Here is a 23311-nt window from a genome sequence, read left to right on the forward strand (position 1 = left end):
GTATGGTGATTACTGGATAAATAAATAAATAAATATCTTGATAGGTAGTCTAGTGTGTGAAAGTGGAAACCCTCTTACACCACATAGGCTTGGGTTGCATGACCAAGGCATGTGACACACCAGTTGTGGGGACTGGTTGTAAAAACACCCAGTCGGGTACTGGTCTACTACCCATAACACCAGGCCCATACGCAGACATTTATATGTGTGTGTGTGTGTGTGTGTGTGTGTGTGTGTGTGTGCGCGTGCGTAATCGACGGCCCAAAGGGCCGGAGTTGCTAGGGTGGTCCGGAGGCATGCCCCTCCGAACTATTTTTAAATCTAGAATGCAGGAGATGCAATTTCCTGCATTCTGGGAAGTAAATTTGAAATGTTTCTTTGCCTCAAAATATGTAAAACTTTACACATCCACATCCACGGACGGACCTCGGCAAACTATGTCTCTGATAGCCCTGGATCGCTGAATATTTAAAACCTATCCTTTGAGATATTACACCTGCATAACTTTTTGTAAGACAACTATTATGATTGGTCTTTCATGGATAGCGGCCATTTTGTTTGGATTAATATCAGCAGCTATAAATACTTTTAATTCTGTGGGCATATTACGTATGCAGTGGACACTCAGGAATATTTAACTTGCGGTGTTGGTACAATACGTTTTGGTAGTTGAAAGATCTATTAAAATTTTATTTTAAAATTCTGATGGAAATAAATAAAGGAACACATCAAATTGTAGACCATATTTAATTCACTACTAGCGTAGTAATGTCTGTGTTTCATACCAAGTTGTAATGTGGGATTGAATGTCTGTACTGTTGAATGTGCTGCTTATATGTTCCCAGTCAACTTCTGAAAATATCAATTGAGTTTTGATGCAGTTATTATTTCTTGTTGCTCTCTGTGTGATCCTTTATTTCTTTCCGTCAGTATATTTCTCATTGCCAGAAAACAAAAGCGTTCTACGTGCTTGGAGTTCAAGGTTAGAGACGTAGCAGTTGCTGATAGATTAAAATTGTATTTTTGGTTATGACCTGTTCTTGTTGGGTTTCCTTTTACATTGAAAACATGCTAACAGTGCCAATTTCTAATTTCTAACACTGTTTAGCTTTGTTGGATTCGTTTGTCAATTTCTTCCTGTTTTCGGGGGGGGGGGGGGGGGGGGGGGGAATGCAGCATTTTAAAAATCGTATTTACAGTTGTTTGCATGCAAAACGTCTATATTTAACAGGACATAAATTCTTAGTATTCTATTTAATATCCTGTGTAAAAATACAATTTTGAATATTAGAATGCTTTAATCGTCAATTTTGGTAAGCGTTTTTTTTCCCCCGTTGAGAATATTTTGGATCTGTTTGAAGATTGTGATAGTAGGCTAAACTTGTAAACGACGGCACAGGCAGGTATATATACCTTTTTGTGAGTTTATTTTTGACAATTATCATAATTATGATTTTTAAAACATTCAGAATGAACGTTTTTACTAGATGTATTTAAAGGGACAGACCCTAGTTTTTAAACACTATAGACATATGTTTCACTATTAGAGCCGTTTATGACCACTGAAATCAAACTACGTATATTTTATTGCTTAGATTATCAATTTCCGTACAGCCGAAGATTTTCTGGTCACCCTGGTGTTTCTAATACCACAAAATGTGTCTGAGAAGTAACAGTTGTGGAGTCGAGTTTTAGTCCATTTTTAACGGTATTTCAACTTCAAACTCTTGTTTCACTTAGAGGATAACCCTACTGTGTTTTCCGATATACGTACGCAAATCGGAAAACACAGTAGGGTTATCCCTATTCTAATTAAACTGTTTGCTGGTTAATTTTAAATAGGAAATTGTCACATTTGTAGTAAGAATAAGCCTATAAGCCAGCTGGTGACGTCATTAGGCAGTACATTAGCAGACGATGGGTGGCCTGACAGTTAGCGGCTCGAACATAGATGTATAATTTGACATGTTTAATCTGCTCTCATGATTAGATAACGACTAATAAAGAATAATATGTTTATTTCTGACATAAAAAACTTCTCAGTATTTAACGACTTCTGTACGTAATATGAACGCTACAGAAATTGTCTTTATGCCGTCATTACAAAACAACCCTGTTCCTCGCTTAACCTATGACGTATTTCTGCCAGAAAATTTGCGACCGGTATATCGGTGATTTTTCCACCTGGAATTTTCAGCAGAGATCCAATCAGATTCGTTCTTACAAATGTGTTGAATTACAATCTCTTGTAACGTTATCCAAATGTGTTACAGGTTTGTAACTTAGCCAAACTGAGTGTCCATTTTTTCGGGTTGAAACTAGGGTCTGCACCTTTAAAATAGTGTTAATCTACTAACAGTGTGAATTTGCCACTATGAAGGTGTTGGTAAAATGCCATTTGCTGGATGTACAATACGCACGAGAAAGCAAGGTGTGATGAAATAATAAATGACCGAAGAGATATAATCCTTTGAGCTTTGGCCAGTTTCAAATAACCAAAGAGATATAATCCTTTGAGTATTGACCAGTTTCAAATAACCCAAGGGATGTATTCCTTTGAGTATTGGCCAATTTCAAATAACCCAAGAGATATATATTCCTTTGAGTATTGGCCAGTTTCAAATGACCCAAGAGATATATATTCCTTTGAGTATTGGCCAGTTTCAAATAACCCAAGAGTTATATTCCTTTGAGCATTGGCCAGTTTCAAATGACCCAAGAGATATATATATTCCTTTGAACATTGGCCAGTTTCAAATGACCCAAGAGATATATATTCCTTTGAGTATTGGCCAGTTTCAAATAACCGAAGAGATATATTCCTTTGAACATTGACCAGTTTCAAATAACCCAAGAGATATATTGCTTTGAGTATTGGCCAGTTTCAAATAACCGAAGAGATATATTCTTTGAACATTGACCAGTTTCAAATAACCCAAGAGATATATTGCTTTGAGTATTGGCCAGTTTCAAATAGTCCAAGAGATATAGTCCTTAGAGTATTGGCCAGTTTCAAATAACCCGAGAGATATAATCCTTTGAGCTTTGGCCAGTTTCAAATAACCCAAGAGATATATATTCCTTTGAGTATTGGCCAGTTTCAAATAACCCAAGATATATATTCCTTTGAGTATTGGCCAGTTTCAAATAACCCAAGAGATATATATTCCTTTGAGTATTAGCAAGTTTCAAATAGTCCAAGAGATATATATATTCCTTTGAATATTGGCCAGTTTCAAACAACCCAAGGGATATCTGTCTGTCTGAGCTTTAGCGAGATTCAAATAAGCCATGAAGTATAGCGGTTTGTCAGAGCTTTGGCGATTTGTTATTTTCTTGTCTCCAACAATGTACTGACACTCAGTTTTATCAAGTCGCCAAAAATTAAAATATCGTGTACACAAATATCTGAAAACTGTTGGTTTCTCTTTTAACCTGGAGGTGGTATGTAGCACACTGGTAAACCGTTCGCCTGATGCGCGGTCGGTCTAGGATCGATCCCCGTTGATGAGACCATTGGACTATTTCTCGTTCCAGCCAGTGTCTATCAAAGGCCGTGGTATGTGCTGTCCTCTCTGTGGATGGTGCATATAAAAGATCCCAGGCAAAAATCCAGAATTTTTTTAGCGGGTTTCCTCTTTAAGACACAAAGTCAATTACCAAATATTTGACAACGTGCTTTAAATTAACTTTCTTCTATAACCTATACTATATATGTCACAACCGTCACTTGACGCTAGGTCGGTAGTCTGCCATTAAACAGTATGCTTTGGTGGCACTAAACAAATATCTTAATTAAAAATTCAAGTTTCTTTTGTTTGACGACACCACTAGAGCACATTGATTAATTATTCCTCAGCTACTGGACGTCAAACATTTGGTAATTTTTGAGACGTAGCTTTTAAGGAAATCCCGTTATACGTTTCCATTAAAGCGACAGATGGTAGTTTTTAAACACTAGGGCGTATTTTTCACTATTACAGTCGTTTTTGATCATTGAAATGAGACAGTATTTAGATTTCATTGTTTTGATTCTCCATCCGAAGTGTTTGTGGTCATCCAGGTGTTTCTACAACCATGAAGTGCATTTTTCATATGTTTTTAAACGCAGGTACCTTTGAGAAGTAACGTTTATGGGGACGAGTATTTCTTCGTTTCAACGTCACAGACATGTTGCACTCTATTGTAACTGTCAAAATGTGTTACATGCTTATAGATTAGTCAAATTTAGTGTCAATTTTCAGGGATTGAAACTAGGGTCTGCGACTTTAAATTAAAAAGTGTTTCCGGGAACCTGAGAAGATTTCCGCTCTAAAAGAACAACAATAAATCCTATGTGTGACGTTAAATACCTTTACATCGATCATTTTCGAGCTCCCTGATAAAAATATTACAAAAAATTCACATATTAATCACTGAATGGATGAATGAATGAATGTTTAACGACACCCCAAAAATACACATCGGCTATTGGGTGTCACAAATGGTAAGTATAAGAATTTAAGGGTCAGACGATATTTTCGACATTATTTTCTGAATGTCAATTATATTAGCTAGACCATAATGTCACGCATGGTATTGTTCCATTTTGACGAAAGTAGGTCTAAGCAACCCATAAATGAATTAAAATCCACTGTCATTGACGCTGTCGACTAGTTCTAATGGCGAAAACATGCTTACATTTGCACATAAATTAGGGCGAAAGCGAAAGGTCTGCTAAGTGCCCATAACTTGCTTTTTCACAAAGCGCTTCATTTGCACGCTTTGCATGTGTATTCCATGTTCCCAATGCTGAATTTCTGTATAATTGGAGCTTGCGTTCGTGTACAGTGCACACTCCAAATTCGACAATGGTACTACGTCAACTGACTATCGAAGATCGAGGAAGGGCTATTGCATGGCTTCAGGATGGCAATGCGCAAAGAAATGTTGCTCTGAGACTTGGTGTCAGTCAGAGTGTCGTTGGCCGACTGTGGCAACGGTACCAAGCAACGAATTCTGTTCGAAATCGTCCACGTTCGGGAAGACCCCGAAGCACTACAAATAGAGAGGACCGCTACATCACCAATATGGCTCTACGTCAACGCACAACCACTGCACGCCGATTACGTGACAATCTGCGGACTGCGACTGGAAATCGAGTGTCTGGTCAAACCATACGCAATCGTCTGAGAGCCAATAATCTACGCTGCCGTCGCCAGGCTGTTCGACCACCACTCCTACCACGTCACAGAACGGCCAGACGTCACTGGTGCACGCTTCATCTGCGGTGGCAACGTGTTCAGTGGGGTCGAGTGATGTTCACTGATGAGTCCAGGTTTAGTCTCCAGTTCAACGACGGTCGGGTTCGTGTCTACAGACGTCCTGGGGAGCGCTTCGCTGACGTTAACGTTAGACAACGTCACCGGTTCGGTGGTGGCAGCGTCATGGTGTGTGGGGCGGCATCTCTATCCACCACAGGACCCCCCTCTATGTGGTGGATGGCAATCTGAATGGAATCCGCTATCTGAATGAGATTATCCGGCCGTTGGTTCTCCCAGGCCTTCAGCAGATTGGCGGCGGGGCAGTTCTGCAGGATGACAATGCCAGACCCCACCGCGCCAGGGTGGTAACGGACTTTCTCAGACAACAAGGTATCGCCAGGATGGATTGGCCAGCATATTCGCCTGACTTGGCCCAAATAGAGCACGCCTGGGACGAATTAGGCAGGAGAGTTCGGGATAACCATGCCCCTCCGGCCAACCTTCATGATCTGGGTCAACTTCTTATGGCAGAGTGGCAGGCCATTCCCCAAGAGTTCTTCAGACGTCTGATCAACAGCATGAGGCAACGATGTGTCGAGTGTATTCGCGCCAGGGGTGGATTCACACACTATTAAATGAATGTTCTAATGTGTAAAATCCGTGTTTGACAACCTTCAACTTTGACAGCATGTCATGTGACTTTCTTGTATACAGTGACGTTTATTTGTGTTTTTTTGTAAATATGGAACAATAAATAAAAATTTTGGTGTAGTTTACATCATCAATCTAATACACTCTGAAACTTATTTGGTTATAAATTTGTTACCCTTAAATTCTTTTGAGTAGTATATATGAAAATATTAATATAAATATTAATCACTGATTTACACACTACAGGAAAGGAAGAAACCCGTCAGGAAATACGTATTTAACCGAAATGATTACGAAAAGGTGGTACTGTCGGGTTTCTTCCTGTAGTGTGTATATTAGTGATTAATATGTGAATTACTTGTTATCAGGGAGCTCGAAAATGATCGATGTAAAAGTATTTAACGTCAAACACAGGATTGTTATTTACTACTCGGCGGGAATCTTTGGCTACTGTTTGGTAGGCAGTCAGGTCAGGTCAGAGGGCTTTACGTGCACATTCAGAGCAAGCTGTTGTAGCGCACACCTACTAAGGCAGTGATTGCGCACAATTTATGTAGAGTGGGAGGTGGGGACTGGACGTAGCCCAATGGTAAAGCGCTCGCTTGATACGCGGTCGGTGTGAGAGCGATCCCCGTCGGTGGACCCATTAGGCTATTTCTCGTTCCAGCCAATGCACCACGACTGGTATATCAAAGGCAGAGGAATGTGCAATCCTGTCTATGAGATGGTACATATAAAAGATACCTTGCTACAAATCAGGAGCGGGGGGTCCTGGCCCCCCCCCCTTTGAAAACAGACCATAACCTTTTAGGGGAAACGTGATTATATTAACTGTTCTAAATGCTTAAATAATAATAATAATAATATTACATTTGGACCCCACTTTCAGAAATCCTGCATCCGCGCCTGCAAATGGACACAATGTAGCGGATTTCCTCTCTATGACTGTCGAAATGACAATATTATGTTTGACATCCAATAGCCGATGATTAATAAATCAATGTGCTCTAGTGGTGTCGTTAAACAAAACAAACTTTAAACTTTATAGAGATTGGTCTCTGACGGTAATGAGCGTAATAACTGTCGAAATGTCCGTCTAGCTCTCTTACCGTCAGAGTACTCGAGCTAAGTGTCTGAGAGCCCTGTCTGATCAAAGCTTCAAAACAAACGGGACAAACAGCATGTCAACGTTTACTTCCGTGTTTACATTTGACGTAACACTTTGAGCCGCGTTTTTCCCGTTTGATGACGTCATGCTAAGTTGTAGGTTTTCGTGTTTGGTGACTGCAATGCTTTCGTCGACTTCTTGCTTAATACACATTTCGTTATTATTTATAAAAGACAATTAATATTTCAGCTTCTGTCCTTCTTTATTGTCTGAGGTGGCGAATAACAGAACACTCTACGTGGATAGCAGTCCACAATGACGCACAAAAAGAAACCACCATTCTCCGTTGGAAAACAACAGGCCAGTGGAAAACACTACTGACATTTCCCAGTGCAAAGACAGGATCATCAGATACATCAGATTAATGGAAAGTCACATGGTGATGACGTTACAACTTACAGTACTAGTACTTACAATTCCACGGAAAAAACAAAACCGAAACTATACTTAACAACTAATTTTGACCAATATAAAGAACTTGGCAACCAGTTCATCACCCTGGTAACATTGCCAGCAGCTAAGTTGACAAAGATAAAACAAAACAAAACAACAGAAAACACAACAAATCATGAACAGCACTGTTTTCCAGATGTCCGTAACGACCAGCACACAGCCTAGTGGTCATCTTCAAGAGTTCGACCCAGGATTCCGAGTTCAACTAGCAGTCTCTGTTATTGAGTCCATTTTAACCTGCGTTGGAAATGCTCTGACAATCATTGTCGTTTGCAGAGACTCGGCCTTGAGAACTATGAGAAATATGTATATTGTGTCACTGGCGGCCGCCGATTTGATTGCCGGACTCACGGCTTCCTTTGGTGTCGTTTGGTTCATAAATGAAGACGTATACACATTACTGAATACTAACAAATTCTGCTGTTTACTTTGGTACATCTTGTTTTTCGTCAGTTTTGCAATATCGCTTTTCAGCATGACTCTCATAGCCATGGACCGCTGGATTTTTATAACCTATCCTTTGAGATATTACATGTGGATAACTCCTCTTAAGACGACGTTTTTGATTGGTTCTGCGTGGACAGCGGGCATATTGTTTGGATTATTATCTATAGCTTTTAATACGTTTGATACCGTAGGCGTATGTTTGACCAAGGCAGCAACCTCTCAAGCATATTTAACTTACGGGATTGGTGTAATACTTTTCGGTAGTTGTGCGATTTCGTTTGTATTTTATTTTAAAATATTTCTCATTGCCAGAAAACATAAATGTTCCACTCGTGCACAGAACATCACTAGTGCACAGAGCAACACTAGTGGACAGAGCATCACTGGTGCACAGAATATCACTCGTGCACACAGCATCACTAATGCACAGACCATCATTCATGATCAGGTTAACTACCGCAGGAGTAGGAGTTATAAACAGATTAAGATTATGTTTCTCATATGTTGCATATCCTTCTTTTGCTGGATTCCCTTCTACATTGTAAACTTGCCACATGTTCCCGCAATATCTAACCAAGCTTTGTATTTTATCGAGTCTCTGGCCCTATTGAATTCTTGTGTCAATTTCTTTTTATATTCTATCAAAAATGCAGCATTTCGCAAATCGTTTTTAAAATTACTTCCACGCTTTGAACATAGAGTGGACAGAACATAAATGTTCAACATGTCATGTCTCATAACAATATACAGTTTGGAATTTTATTTCAGCATGTTTGTTTTTGTAAAACCCCAGCTATATGGTAACTCACATAGTTATTTTGACACGTGTCAGGGCTAAAGATTCGCGCGAATCTCCGAATCGGATTGGCGCCAGGATTCGTGCAAACATAAAACATCCAAATCTATTTAGATTCGCGTGAAAAATTTCCAGAAATTTATTAAATTCAATAATCAGTGAGTAAAACATTACCGAATTAACCAAACTGCAAACGAAGAGAACCGAAAGGAACATGTTTGTTTAGTTCTGACATGATAACAATAGACAGTAATTAAGTTTTCCCAAATTTAGTAATACATCAAACATTTCTATGTTTGTTCGAGGATATTATGTTTCTAACCTTGAATTACCTGCTCTTTTTAATCAATACATCTTTTTGTCGGTTGTGGGAATGTGCTTCTGTAATATCCATACAAACATTGAACTAATGCGCAAAATACATAGGCAAAAGTATCCCATGCGCTGTTTATAAATAAGCAATCTTTGAAAACAATGGGCTGCGTTCAGGCAGACCGAGCGAAAAAACGTCCGCAGACTGGTTTGTGCGGTTCACGGTAAACCAAATGGCCACATTGGAAAGCAATTAAATAGTTTGCGAACGTCAGCGAAACGTTTGGTGACTAAACTTGGGGCTTTTTTCTTTTTTTTAATTGGATAAACTGTTACTAACAAATTGGTTATTCTTTCCAGTAAATAGTAAGGTTTTTTTGTTGTTGTTTTTTAAATCCATATACAATTAGTAGCATATGCCACAGAATTCTATATACTGACACTGTTGATAAAGTTCTTCTCTCAATTTTTTTAGTCCTGCCGGTGGTCTAGAGATTGAAAGTAGAAACCCTCTTACGCCACAGTTGGGGGAACTGGTAAGAAAAGCCAGTCGGGTACTGGTCTACTACCCATGACACTTCAGACGATTGGTTTTAGTTTGTTAGCTTTTTAGCATGTCTCTGATAGCCCTGCATTGCTGGATATTTATAACCTATCCTTTGAGATATTACATCTGGATAACTTTTCGTAAAACGACGTTTATGGTTGGTCTTTCTTGGATAGACGCCATTGTATTTCGATTATTGAAAACTTGCCACATGTTCCGCAATATCTTACCAAGCTTCGAATTTCATCATGTGTCTGGCCCTATTGAATTCTTCTGCCGATTTATTTTAATATATTCTGCCAAAAGTGCAGCATTTCGCAAATCGTATTTAATATTACTTCCACGCTTTGAACATAGAGTGGGCGGAACATAAATGTTCAATATGTCATGTCTCATAACAGTAGGCCTATGCAATTTGGAATTTCTTTTCAGCATATTTATATATTTAAACCCCGGCTATGTGATAATTCACATAGGCTACAGTTATAGTGATACGTGGTCTAGTGTGTGAAAGTGGAAATCCTCTTACGCCACATACACAGGGGATAACCTGAGTGACCAGCCAGCCAAGGCACGCCTTCCGCTTCTGGCCGAGGCAGGGACTTTACCGCATGGAATGAATGAATGAATGAATGAATGTTTAACGACAACCCAGCACGAAAAATACATCGGCTATTGGGTGTCAAACTATAGTAATGCAAACAAATAAGGTGATGATCAACATCAATATACAAATTCAAGATTTAAATAAAAACTGTGTAAAGAACTGTGCAAAAATACAAATATCACAGATAAATACTGACTTTTACTCAAAATTTCAATTTGTGCTGTATTGGCCATTCTTAAGGAGAATGTTACACTCCTGCACCACGGTGAGGTTACAGCACGCGCAGGGGAATTGACGCATGGAGTCTCGCTATCAGCAAGATCAAGATACACCACACGTGGGCTCACTGCCGGGAGGTATCCAAGAGGGAAGTTTCAAGCGCTTCTCCGACGGCAGTGAGTGGCCATCCACGATACAGACTTACGAGACGGGACGCTCTGCCTAGCGGTGAGGACGCACCAGGAGGGTCTGTACAGACAAGGAATCCTTTTCAGGGATATGGACAACAACATTGTCAACAGAGTACTCAAGATCATCACCCGCGTCCATTACATCGAGTTTGCAAAGGTGGAGGAAACTTGTGCCACACTTCAACGGCAAGCAGTTCATCTCGTCTCCATAGGCGACAACCTCCTCGAGAACAAAACGACCTTAACGAGGCAACTCACGTGGACATATAGATCGGACTTTAAACTTTTAGACCTTCGTTCAAAATTTTATGTCGAATGTTTTTTTATTTTTTTTAATATTATTAAATAGTCCGATCCTCTCTTCTTTCTCTTATTTATTTTTGAACTGTCCTGAAATGCTCCAAATTATATAAATATTCGGCCGAGCAGTCAATTCTTTTTATTTTTGGCTTGTAACTTTATTTATTTATTTTTAATTCTATTAACTTATTAAAATTCTGCCCATTTTCAAATCTACCCCCTCCCCCGCCCCCCCCCCCCCCCCCCCCCCCCCCCAATCCCGAGTCAGGCCACCAGTTATATGGGCACGTTAAAATAGTTATCTATCTATCTGAATTTCTGACAGGCTGCCTTTCACTGCGAATATAACTCAGTAACATATTTTATTCATCGGCATTTTGGCAAATGTAGGAAACATAGGAAATGAATCTCCTATAAAAATATAGGAAATATAGGAGGTCTGGGAGGCCTGCAATCGACATAAACGCCACGGATATAAATACTACCACCCATCACCCTTAAAGTGAATCAGAAAAAAATGGGGGTCAAGCTGCTCATTTCTGAGATAACGGGTAGCGTCTATCACTACCCTAGTTCCGCACAAAATTTGAGTACTTTTTTTTATAGGTAACCCATACATGTTCCAAGCACAAGGCTACTTGACACAGTGGTACTAGATGAAATAAAATTACATACATTTTTAGCCCAGATGAAACTTTTTATCTATATATATTTTTTTTTTTACAACACTCAAATTTATAACCAATTACAGGGCTTGTGGTGTTCACTTCTTTATAAAATGTTCGGTGCACCTCGAACTTTAACCTAGCCAGAAGTTATTTGGTTTAGTACTACCTTTTGGACCAAAATGAAAGGATGAACCTATAACAGCAACAAAATTACAATGACCACTATTTTTTTGTCCAAAATGGACAGTTGCACTTGCCATAATGGTCATAAGATATATACATGTATTGACCTGCGCCGTCACAATATAAAGCTATTATTTTATTTCAGTTGAAATAAAACGGATACGTGCTCCAGTACATCATTAATCGTAATTTACCTCTTATATCTGTATGACATGGTTGGTCATTTAATTTATTAGACGAATTGTTATTGGTTGAATTAAGGCTTGAATTGAACTTACATATAGATCCGACTCGTCAACACTGACAGGTAGTGTATTCCAAGGTGTGTGATTGCTGCTAGTCCGACAACAGCTCCGACAATCCGCCACCCTGTTTGTTCAGCCATTACTCATTCACAAACTGACCCTTTTGTTACTGTATGATGATTTCTAACCTGCCACCTTTTGCGTGTCGTGTATTATTTTAAAGGGACATACCCTAGTTTTTAAACACTAAGGTATATTTTTGACTATTATAGCCGGTTTTGATAACTGAAATCATACTTCACTTAGATGTTATGGTTTAGATTATCATTTTCTGTATATTCGAAGTGTCTTTGGTCATCCTGGTGTTTTTAATATCACAAAATGCATTTCTGATATTTTTTAAAACGCACGTTCGTCTAAGAAGTAAGATTTATGGAGTCGAGTTTTAGTCCGTTTTCAGAGGGTGTTTCACCATTTCAAAGTCACAGACTCATGTTTCACTCAGTTGTAACTTTATTCAAATGTGTTTCAGGTTTGTAGATTAACTAAACTTAGTATTAATTTTCACGGGTTGAAACTAGGGTATGTCCCTTTAATAGGTAACAGAATGCTCTGGAAAGAAATCACCGATAAATGACGTTTTCACAAAGTGTGTAATAGAATGAGTTTCAACAAAACATATTACACTGATGCTGTAAATAACATTTAGGGGCGGGGCGTAGCACAGTAGTAAAACGTTCGCTTGATGCGAGGTCGGTTTAGGATCGATCCCCGTCGGTGGCCCATTGGGCTATTTCTCGTTCCAGCCAGTGCTCCACAACTGGTACAACAAATGCCGTGGTATGTATTATCCTATCTGTGGGGTGGTGCATATAAAATATCCCTAGCTGCTAATCAAAAAGAGTAGCCCATGAAGTGGCGACAGCAGGTTTCCTCTATATATCAAGTAGCCCATGAAGTGGCGACAGCGGGTTTTCTCTCTCAATATCTGTGTGGTCCGTAACCATATGTCTGACGCCATATAACCGTAATTAAAATGTGTTGAGTGCGTCGTTAAATAAAACATTTCTTTCTTTTCCTCTATATATCTGTGAGGTCCTTAACCGTATGTCTGATGCCATATAACCGTAAATAAAATGGGTCGAGTGCATTTTTAGTGGGACCCCCCCCCCCCCCCCCCCCCCCACTATTTACTGGCCTGCATGACGGAACATACGTCTGCGCAGCAAACCACAAAACAACCACTTCTGAAACGCTATTGAGTCGTGTTATTTACTATTTTCAAGTACAAATGAATGAATGAATGAATGAATGTTTAACGACACCCCAGCACGAAAAATACATCTGCTACTGGGTGTCAAACTATGGTTAATGCAACCCAGTGTGATGATTTTCAAGTACATGTACAAAAGCGCAAAACGTCATAAGAAGTATATACATGTAGCTACAACTTGCTTGATTGAATTTATGTCTTGAAGAAAAAAAGAGAAAAAATTCGGATAATGTTTTCCGTTTTTTTTTTCGGGGGGGGGGGGGGGGTCGGCCCTGTTAAGTGCATAGCTACCTTATGCACTAAGGTGATCTTAGTACTAAGATCGCTTGGTGGAACGGGGCCCTGGCCGGTTGACGATTATTAATTTTAAATCTTTCCTACCCGACTTTTATTATCATTGATTATTAAAGTAATGTTTACATATATTTATATTTTATATTTTTATTATATATAAAATTAATTAAATATTCATCTATTTAAGATTTTATTATTTATCCTTTTATTAGGGGTAGGACGTAGCGCAGTGGTAAAGCGTTCGCTTGGTGCGCGGTCGGGTTAGGATCGATCCCCGTCGGTGGACCCATTGAGCAATGTGAAAATGGACAAAATTTTGAAAATAGCAATTAGTAAAAGAAATTAGTAGGATTAAAAAAATAATAAAAAAATTTACAAGCCAAAAATAAAATGAATTAACTGCTCGGCCGAATATTTATATAATTTGGAGCATTTTTGAAGGATAGTCCAAAAATAAATAAGAGAATGAAGAGAGGATCGGACTATTTAATAATATTTAAAAAAAAGAAAGAAAGTAATTTCGACATAAAATTTTGAACGAAGGTCTAAAAGTTTAAAGTCCGATCTATAGGGTCTTAAAGGAAACATGTCACGTAAACCATATTTGGCACCAACCATGTACAATTAATTATAAATTGAATCACCTAAAAAAAAAAATTATAAAAAATTAATTACTTAAAATATCTCCATAAAAGAACCCCAGATACGAGCTCTTAGCGGAAATTGCCGATCTTTAATGAGCAAGGCGATCACGTGGTCCGTGACGTCAGAGACGAGACGCTTGATCTGAAAAGCCTTACACTTAGCATTAGTCGGTACCGCTCACAAAGAATCCAAGACTAGCAGAGCTTACCAAAAAAAATGAATGTTCGTTCGCAAAACATTTTGCCATATCAGTTTGAGCCGTTGGTAAATGAAGAAAGACACATATTTATTAACAACAGTGATACGGAAGAAGAAACGGATAGCGAGTCGGAGGGTGGAGACACCGATGGTGCCAGGCCCATACCAGACGGCAGATTTGGCGATCTTGGCTGGTAAGTTGTGGACGGTAATGACTATTAGTAGGATTACCTACCTTTTGTTTGTACCGCTTGTACGCGATTTTTGTATTACGTTTGTCATTTATTATACTTCTTTTATTTCTGTTGAAGTTGAAAATTAAATGAATACGCGACATCAGCGTCGGTTGTCAGAACCTTCAAACGGTGTCCGACCACGTATACGGTATAGGGCCTAAGTTATATAAGTTATACTGTTATAGGACAATTGTTTTCTAAACTGCACACAACAATAGTATTTTTGTTAGTCCCAAAACATTTACTTTTGTTCTTACGTGAACCCAAATTGAAATTATTTACAATTTAAATTTTTCTGAAAGAAAGCCTTTTCCCCACCCCATCGTTTGTTGCTTTTGTTAGGGTTTTTTTATTTTTAAATCATATATACATGTATTCAGTGTCTCTCTCCCCCCCCCCCCCCCCCCCAATATATAAAATTCTGGCTACGCCAGAGAGACGGGGGTGGGGAGAGGGAGGCCATGCCCCACCCCATTCTTATCAAACCTTTTTTTTTTTAAATAAGTTAGTTGTTTTTTAACGACACCACTAGAGCACATTGATTTATTAATCATCAGCTAGCCTATTGGATATCAAACATATGGTCATTTTTTTTACAGTTATTAAGGCAGAGCCGGAATATAGACCTTGGGTTGGGTCTGGGCACTTCAGGTTCGGGGGCCCCTCACCATGCAAACTAAATTACATGACAAATAAATTTTAAAAAATCCATTAGTAGCAAGTGAACTTTGTGTACCAACCCACAGACAGGATAGCACATACTACAGTCCTTGATATACGAGTCATGGTGTACTGGATGGAAAGAAAGAAGTGTTTTATTCAACATATTTTATTTACGGTTATATGACGTCAGACATTGGTTAAGGATGGATGGAAAGAGAAGTAGTCCAATGGGCAATCCTAAACCGACAGTGCATGAGACCAGTGGGTTATGTCCCACCCATTTTTACAAATAATTACACACATACATATTGTAGGTCCCCTCCCCACTCCAATATAAAATCCTGGCCAGTTTGCATCAATTTGAATGTCCTTTTTTTTCTTTTCTTTTTTTCTTCAAATTAAAACATTCACAATATAACACTAATTTGCCCTGCTAACACATTTCATAATTTTCTGGCACAATGCCCCCAAACCCCTTTAGAGATTTCAGTCCCTTTGGAAACTCGGATCATTTGCCATCTGAAAACTCACGAATCCTTTTTAAAATGTTGTAATGACTGGATCCACCTCTGTGCTGTAATATCGGTGCTCATTTTACTTTTGAGTGCTCAAACAGCTTGTGGGTATGGAGTATTAAGTTAGTTTTGAGTGCTTACCCGAGAATCAAACCACCTCAGTGTACCCACCAAAAATGGTGACATTGTTTAATTTACTTCAATTGCCGAAGAAGCAAATTCAAAGAATACTAGTACCTCAAGATGTTTGCAGGCATTTCTGGTTTTCAGTAGGTCATGATAAAATAATAATAACAATAATAATAACAAATGATGATAAAATAATAATTTATTATTTGGACATGTATATAAATATTAATTACCCCCCCCCCCCCCCCCCACACACACACAAACACGCGTAATTAACTAAGGGCTGTTCCATGAAAGATGGAGGGTGTCCGGTTTTAGATACCCACCACCCACAAAATAATATGCTTAAATCATGTATGCATAGAAAATTATACATCACCAAGTGTAAAATAGTTATTGTGCTCTCCCACCTGTTGGATCAATTGTGGAACATCCCTAAAGAATTAATATCATATTCCTATGAAGTCTGGGCTTTAGATTGCAACGAAGCTAAGGTGATAAATGCTTTACTCCAAATAAGTATACCCAACATAAACATGCTCAAATTAAGTACAACATGCCGGCCCTTCAGTAATTGAAATAACATTACAGTATTATAAGACCTTGATGTACTTTAAAAAAAAATCCCTGTTGTGTCCAAATTAGAGATATCTAAAGCCCTGTCAACTATTTTCTTCATGGGGTAGGGGAAGTGACCAGATTTGTACAAATACAAGCTATTAATAACTACATTCATCCTTGTTCGTCCAGATAAAGTGTTTCATATGTACATGTACTCATTTCACAAACATTTTTTAACAAATCAAGAATAAAAATACTGTATTTAAAAAACCAGCCTTTTTTCTTGGTAGGTTTGATTTTCCAGAAACATACAATTTCTTTTCAAGGCCTTCCATAAGTATTTTACAATAAATAATAATAAAAAACCAACACACATTACAAATAAAAACATTAAAAAATATATACATCTACTATTTATCAATAACGGGGTGTTTTTTTAATCGTAAAAGGGATTATGGTATATTAATATTATCAAGTCATTGTTACAAAATGCTGCTTACAACTTGCTCATATTATTTATTTTTCAACATCCAATGTGTTTCTGATCTTCTCAGTGTATGTAGTACCTATTATGTACTTAATAAAACTAGGGTCTGCTGTCTTTGTGGAGAAAAAAAGTTGGAAAGAAAAGTAGGTCAGTTACTTTTAATAAATATTCATGACATCTTTAAGAATACAATCCATTTCCTTCACTTTTGGTTAATAAATACATGTTTGTTTCAGGTGTGACTGTGGTAATTGTGCCTTGATGGCCACTGTAGAAGAATGCCTATGTTGTATGGAGGTGCCAGCAGCTAGATACAAGGCCGACATGGCAGATGTTGAGTGTGTGTCACAGCACGAGGGATTTATTGTAAACTGCCTCAACATGCATGTCTTGGAGTTGGCCATGTTGGACTATGTTCGTATGGACGGACCACTCGATGACAATGATCCCATTCACGAGTAAGAAGAACAATCTGATTCAATTTACATAATTGTATCCATTTGACACAGTAAAAATTAATGGTCAAATGTAGCATAGTAGACCCTGGCATAGTTTAGCATACAATTTCATCTTTTTTAATGCATTTCCTAGAATAGCTCTATTGTACACATAAAAATATAAAGTCATGTGATATTATTTAAATGCCAATATTTTCAAGGTACATGTGCCCTCACAAAATGACCTTTATTTAATAAACAATTAAACATGGTCACGTTTTAGTTTCTAAAGATAATTATTAGAACAACAATCATCTGATGCAAACACATTGAAACAGTAATGTTTCCATAAAATATGCATGATGTATTGAATATTTACAATTTCTTTGCTGTTTCTTCCTTTACAGATATGTTGCTTATAGACGATTTGCGAGATGGATTGGTCAAAGAAATCGCCGTGTGCTTCCTGCATGTGTTGTTGTGAAGATTAGAGACAGTTTCCCATCAGAAATCTACACCGGCTTTCAATATGCTAGACCATAAATAAATTAATAAAAATGTTCATAACACTATAATATCTTGTTTTGGTCATCACTTGATATTCATCACATAAACAGCTTATCAAATAGCATTGAATCGTGATCTGTGTCTTTGCACAGCTTCTGTTTTCTCCACTCTGTGATAGTCATTTGTTTAGAATCCAGGCATGCTTGACATTGTCTGCTTGACATCTGTTCTTGCAACTCCGTAATTATCCAGCTGGTATCGTCTTTGCATTAAAGATTCCATCAGTGTATCCACATACTCTGAAAATGAAGTTTAAAAATATGAAAACATATAAAATGAAGCAACAGGCATTATACTGTTGATCAGTTCTTCCTTGTAATATAATAATGGTATATTTGAGCACACCTCCAACATTTTATACTATAGCTACTAGTATTCTGTGTCGAAGATCTAATAATCTTGGGAGGAACCTGTAACTATCACAAAGGCTACATTTATTATTTATCATCTGCAGCAGGTACTTTATATGCAATTTCACATATATGAGATAGTAAACAGTACAGTATGTGGCAAATAGACATACAGCATTTGTCTGAATGGGGAATAACACTGGTTGAGGTAAATACTCTACTATCTCACCCTGAATCTATAATATATATGTAGTTTAAATGTACCAAATATTATTACTGTGCAGTGTTTACTTACTGTAGCTAGAGGATTCCTTCACAGCTTTTATGACCGCATCCTTTCCTTTCTTTGCTTTGGGATAAACCAATCGCCAACATAGATTGCCATCCTTTGTTACGACTTAAGCTTTATTTCCATTTTCGTTATAATGGAAAGCAGCAAGATGCAGTCTGAAAATTAAATGTATATTGTATATCAACAACCATATTGGAGAACATCTGATATTTGTATCATGTATGGCTATTTGTTACCTATTGGAGAATGGTATTGGGCGTTCTCATTATGCGATTAGTTGCACAACTTGTCGTATGCAATCAAACCGTACTGTGCGAATACCTAAATCAGAACGACTACAGTCTTGTATGTTCTGATTATTGTAGGGCTGACACTTGGGTGTGACCCATCTCTTAACGAGAATGCTGCTTTACGGTTTACAGAGAAGTGAGAGATATTTGCTATTATTACCCCAGAGGTCACTCGTAGCGGGAAATATTTTTCATATTTTCTCAGTGAGAAATATTCTGCATTGGTTTATCGAACAGTATTATTGGATAATTTGACGCTTCCAAACCAATTACCTTGTTGGTACTAAATATGACATCACGATTTGGCAAACACAAAATGATGTCATGTAGTTTAAAGAGTGCGTTTATGTCTTTGTATTTGGTTTTAAACTTATAACAAAATGTAATTTTAATGCAATTCATTGTAGTAGATGTAATCATTGAGCGAGTCTATTGTTTGTTTAATTAGCAGCTCGGAGAAACTGAAAGTACAAGAGAATCTTGCAGGGTATTATCTGCTTAATTAGCAGTTAAAAGAATCTGAAGGGATATTTACTCCTGGTACAATATAGCCTTGCAGGGGATTGTCTGCTTAATTAGCAGGTCATCCTTAGCATGAGTAGCCTATGTGATTACTTGAATTTGGGCCTTTTCTTGATCTCGAATAGAATCGGTATTAAACAAATATATCTTTGTAGTATAATGAGTAATTAAGGTAGGAGCAATTTATTGTAGTTGTCCACATTTTGTTTCGGACCACCCCAATACATAGGGGCGAAACGACTCATAATGGAGGACGAAACGACTCATTCTAAGGGCGAAATGACTCGGGGCGAACGGGAATAAGGGCGAACGGGAATAAGGGCGAAACGACTCGGGGGCGAATAAGAATAAGGGCGAAACGACCCGGATTCATTACATATAGTAGTATAAGCATGTCAGGCCTAATTTCATTTTTCGTATAAAAAAAAAAAAAGACTTATAAAGTGAAAAGTAAAATGTGCCAGGACGTGACAAAAATGGACATCACTTTTTTAACACTGCAGTTATTTCCAAAACTCTACTCTCCTGGTAGAATGTTTGCTTATTGAAATACACTGTTTAATACAATATCCAGTCTATTTCTAAATGCCATATAGCAAATTACTAAAAAAATATCCTGTATGATGTAATATTTACTTTTTAAAATTTCAGTACGAGCCAGGACGTGACATTTTGTCCAGTTCACTTAAACAACTAATAAATGATATGTATATCAAATACTACTGATGAAACAATGTTAATTTATGAAACCAATTATATTTACTGGTTTTAAGTGTTTTCATTATCAAAATAAGTTCATAAAATCCTAATTAATTGAACTGTCGAGCAAAAATAAACTTCTCATACAATATTCATATAATATAGTTTTATAACCAGTAACCATACCAGTTGTCAACAACATCGTTATCCTGAAGTTGCTAAGTCTGGTGATTTTTGTCTTATCTTTACAATACATGTACAAACTAAACAGACGAAGTATAGACGAAGTATAGGTATTACTTTTTCGTTGGCTGCAGCATCAACTTTTGCATTTAGCTCAACACTGATTGTACAAATGTAGCTACATTTCTCATAAATTATATGTCCTGCATCAGTAAAGCTGCATTTATAGTTCTATCTATGAATGTTCATCCCAGTGCATGTCAAAATTTATTATTTAAAAATTTTAATAAAAATTTTTGAAGTTTAATTTTTTTAATGTTTAAAAAAAAATAATAACATTCATTGAGATGGATATATATCTACAGATGCACTATTAATGACACTGAATAAGTTTATGGTAGGCAAGACATTTAATTCTGTAGAATTATTGTTTGCAATTTATTATATATTTTTAGATAATATATTATATTTTGCCTTTTGTTGGTATTTTTTATGATAATCTGATTTAATTCGAATTCAAAATATAAACCCCAGTCAGTAAAGAAATTATAGTTTTTTGGACAGTTTCTTCTTTCTGTTCATCATTATCTGATATGCCAAACCGTCAACAATGTATATTAATATAAATAATTAAACTGTTGATGATTGACAATAGCAACAATCTCAACGACACAATTGATTTGAATTCCCCAACCCAAAGTTTTATCTTGTATCATGTATCTTTATCGATTATATCCTCAGGGCTTCTAGAATTTTTATAAAATCCACTAGCCATGGGATCAGTGATTTTATAAATTTACTAGCTCTACTTTACTTGAAAGTTAATACAATTTTACTAAATAACAGTAATAATCAAATATGTCACCTAAACTCTAAAAACACTAACATTGAGGGGTTGGGGCAGGATATTCATATTTACAAAATAGACTTAACTGCAACATTTAACCCAAAAAATGCCATTGGGCATGGCAATAGTAGTTATTTACTAGCCCAACGTTGAATATTACTAGCCATGGAAGTGGGGCTACCATATATCCTTCACTGGACAAATGTTGGTTTATATATTCCAATACATGTTTGATACCTGTATCTGTTAATGAATAAAATATTTTAGCAGCACATATTGTATTTGAACAATTCTTTGACACAATACTAATTGTATGTGTACACCAGTTTGGATTCATAAAATGGATGTATTTGGTATGAATACAATATTCTGTAAATTGGTGGATTATCAATAATTAACTTTCTGGTCAAAACATAGAATTAATTGATAATAGTATTTTTGTATCTACATAAATCCATGTTAAATATTCCCCCGGAACATACAGTTTCTCTCTTTCCGATTCGTGCTGGTGAGAGCAAAAATATTGAAAATAAAAGTAATTTCTTTTAGGTACACGTGCATTATCTAGTCCGTTAAGAGGGAAGGTAACCCTAATATTTATAAGTATTTATAATGTGTCAAAGGAAAGTCCTAAAATTATCAAATTACTGTGTAATTATTGATAATGAAAAAAACCAAACACTTCTATTGGAAGTTGGGATGGAAGTATTTCGACATGCACAAGAAAATGAAATGAACAGATAAACTTACCTCAGCTTGTCTTCGTTTAGCATATGCCCCTCGTGATGTTTTTGGCGTCTTTGGCTCTTCTGGTGGCTAGTAATAGGTGAACATCAGGGATAGCTGTTACAAATAATTTTGCTCTAGCATTACGATATCCGTAACTTGCTTTCGTTGCTGGAAAAGTCTCGTAATTTGAAGGTGAAAAATGTACGGAACACAAAGTACTATACGGCGTTGGTGTCCAATCTTTTCTTTTGCAATAAAATATCCACGCCTTTCTTCGAATACAATCCTTTGGAAAACCGAAAAAAGATAATCCCGATCCTTTAAACTGTTTATTTTGACACCCAAAGGCCGCACAGTACGGCATTGTTGGGCTCTGAAAAGATCATAAGCCCCTTACTCCATATATAAACAATGAAAGAGTATAGCGGCTCTGACGTCACTTCCGTTTTTTTCCGAAAGCTTACGGAAAAATATGCATAAATCATACTTTGATACTGATCGGTGTAATTTCTTCGTTTTAAGATAACTACACGCATTTTATTGTTATAAACTTATTTGTATATTATTTTTATATCATTTTGTTTTTAAAATGAGCTATAATGTGGTTACGTGTCATGTTTCCTTTAACTTCTTCGTGTCTGTTGTATCCCCTTGGACGTAGTCCCGGAATTGTCTCTTGAGTTTCCCCAAGGCCAACTCCCACGGGTCTACGTCCTCCTCTGCAGCAGGCGGGGGAATTGTTGGAGCAGGCGGCTTCGACTTAGCAGGGTGGTCGTCTGGTGGTGTGACGGCTTTTCGCTTCGCAGCCGCGGCAACAACTCTATCCATTGCCGACTCAACGGGAGCGGTAGGCAAAGTTAACCGCTTCACCGGAGTCGGCTTGGGAGTAGAAGTGGGCCGTCGCGGTGGTAACTGGTACATGGCAGTGTGTGTGTGGGGGGGGGGGGGGGGGGGGGGGGGGGGGGGGGGGGGTAGCTCGAGAGCACAAACAGCAACGTCTTTGAATTTGAATTTGAAAATATTCGGAATTATGCCGAGGGTATACGAAATGATTCGGGTGAATTACGAAGTATGCCGGAAACTAATTTCAATATAAAATTTTATATAAGATTCGTTTCAAGACGTAAAAAACCGTGATGGTATAGCCATAAAATCTGTTTATACTAGTATACAATTCAGAGTTTATTACTGCACTTTCCCCCTGTTTTTTTAATGTTGAAATAGACCAAAAAGTTCACCTATTGCATAAATAGTCTCGCCCGATATTTTTAGAATTTGTATGCTCCCGAATAACGCTATAAAAGGTGAAGTGTAATTGGTCGATATTTAAATTGTTATTTATAGATGAAATGTCACCTGGACAT

At 37.5% G+C, this 23311-nt stretch overlaps 1 protein-coding gene and 1 long non-coding RNA gene across 2 annotated transcripts; one reads left to right on the plus strand and one right to left on the minus strand.

Moving 5' to 3' along the window:
• The first annotated feature begins 14265 nt into the window (after positions 1 to 14265).
• Positions 14266 to 18040, plus strand: LOC121380150 (P2X purinoceptor 7-like). Its single transcript, XM_041508941.1, has 3 exons — positions 14266 to 14634; positions 17268 to 17489; positions 17876 to 18040. Exons 1-3 carry the CDS (start codon positions 14459 to 14461, stop codon positions 18009 to 18011), a joined length of 534 nt encoding a protein of 177 aa, XP_041364875.1. The 5' UTR covers positions 14266 to 14458; the 3' UTR covers positions 18012 to 18040.
• LOC121380151 lies at positions 17682 to 18777 on the minus strand. Its single transcript, XR_005958887.1, has 2 exons — positions 18681 to 18777; positions 17682 to 18274 (listed from the first exon to the last, which is right to left on the minus strand). It is a non-coding gene; the product is annotated as an uncharacterized LOC121380151 (long non-coding RNA).
• Between the last annotated feature and the right edge of the window lie 4534 nt (positions 18778 to 23311).

Source organism: Gigantopelta aegis, chromosome 8 (genome assembly GCF_016097555.1).
Source record: "Gigantopelta aegis isolate Gae_Host chromosome 8, Gae_host_genome, whole genome shotgun sequence".
NCBI classification, from domain to species: domain Eukaryota; kingdom Metazoa; phylum Mollusca; class Gastropoda; order Neomphalida; family Peltospiridae; genus Gigantopelta; species Gigantopelta aegis.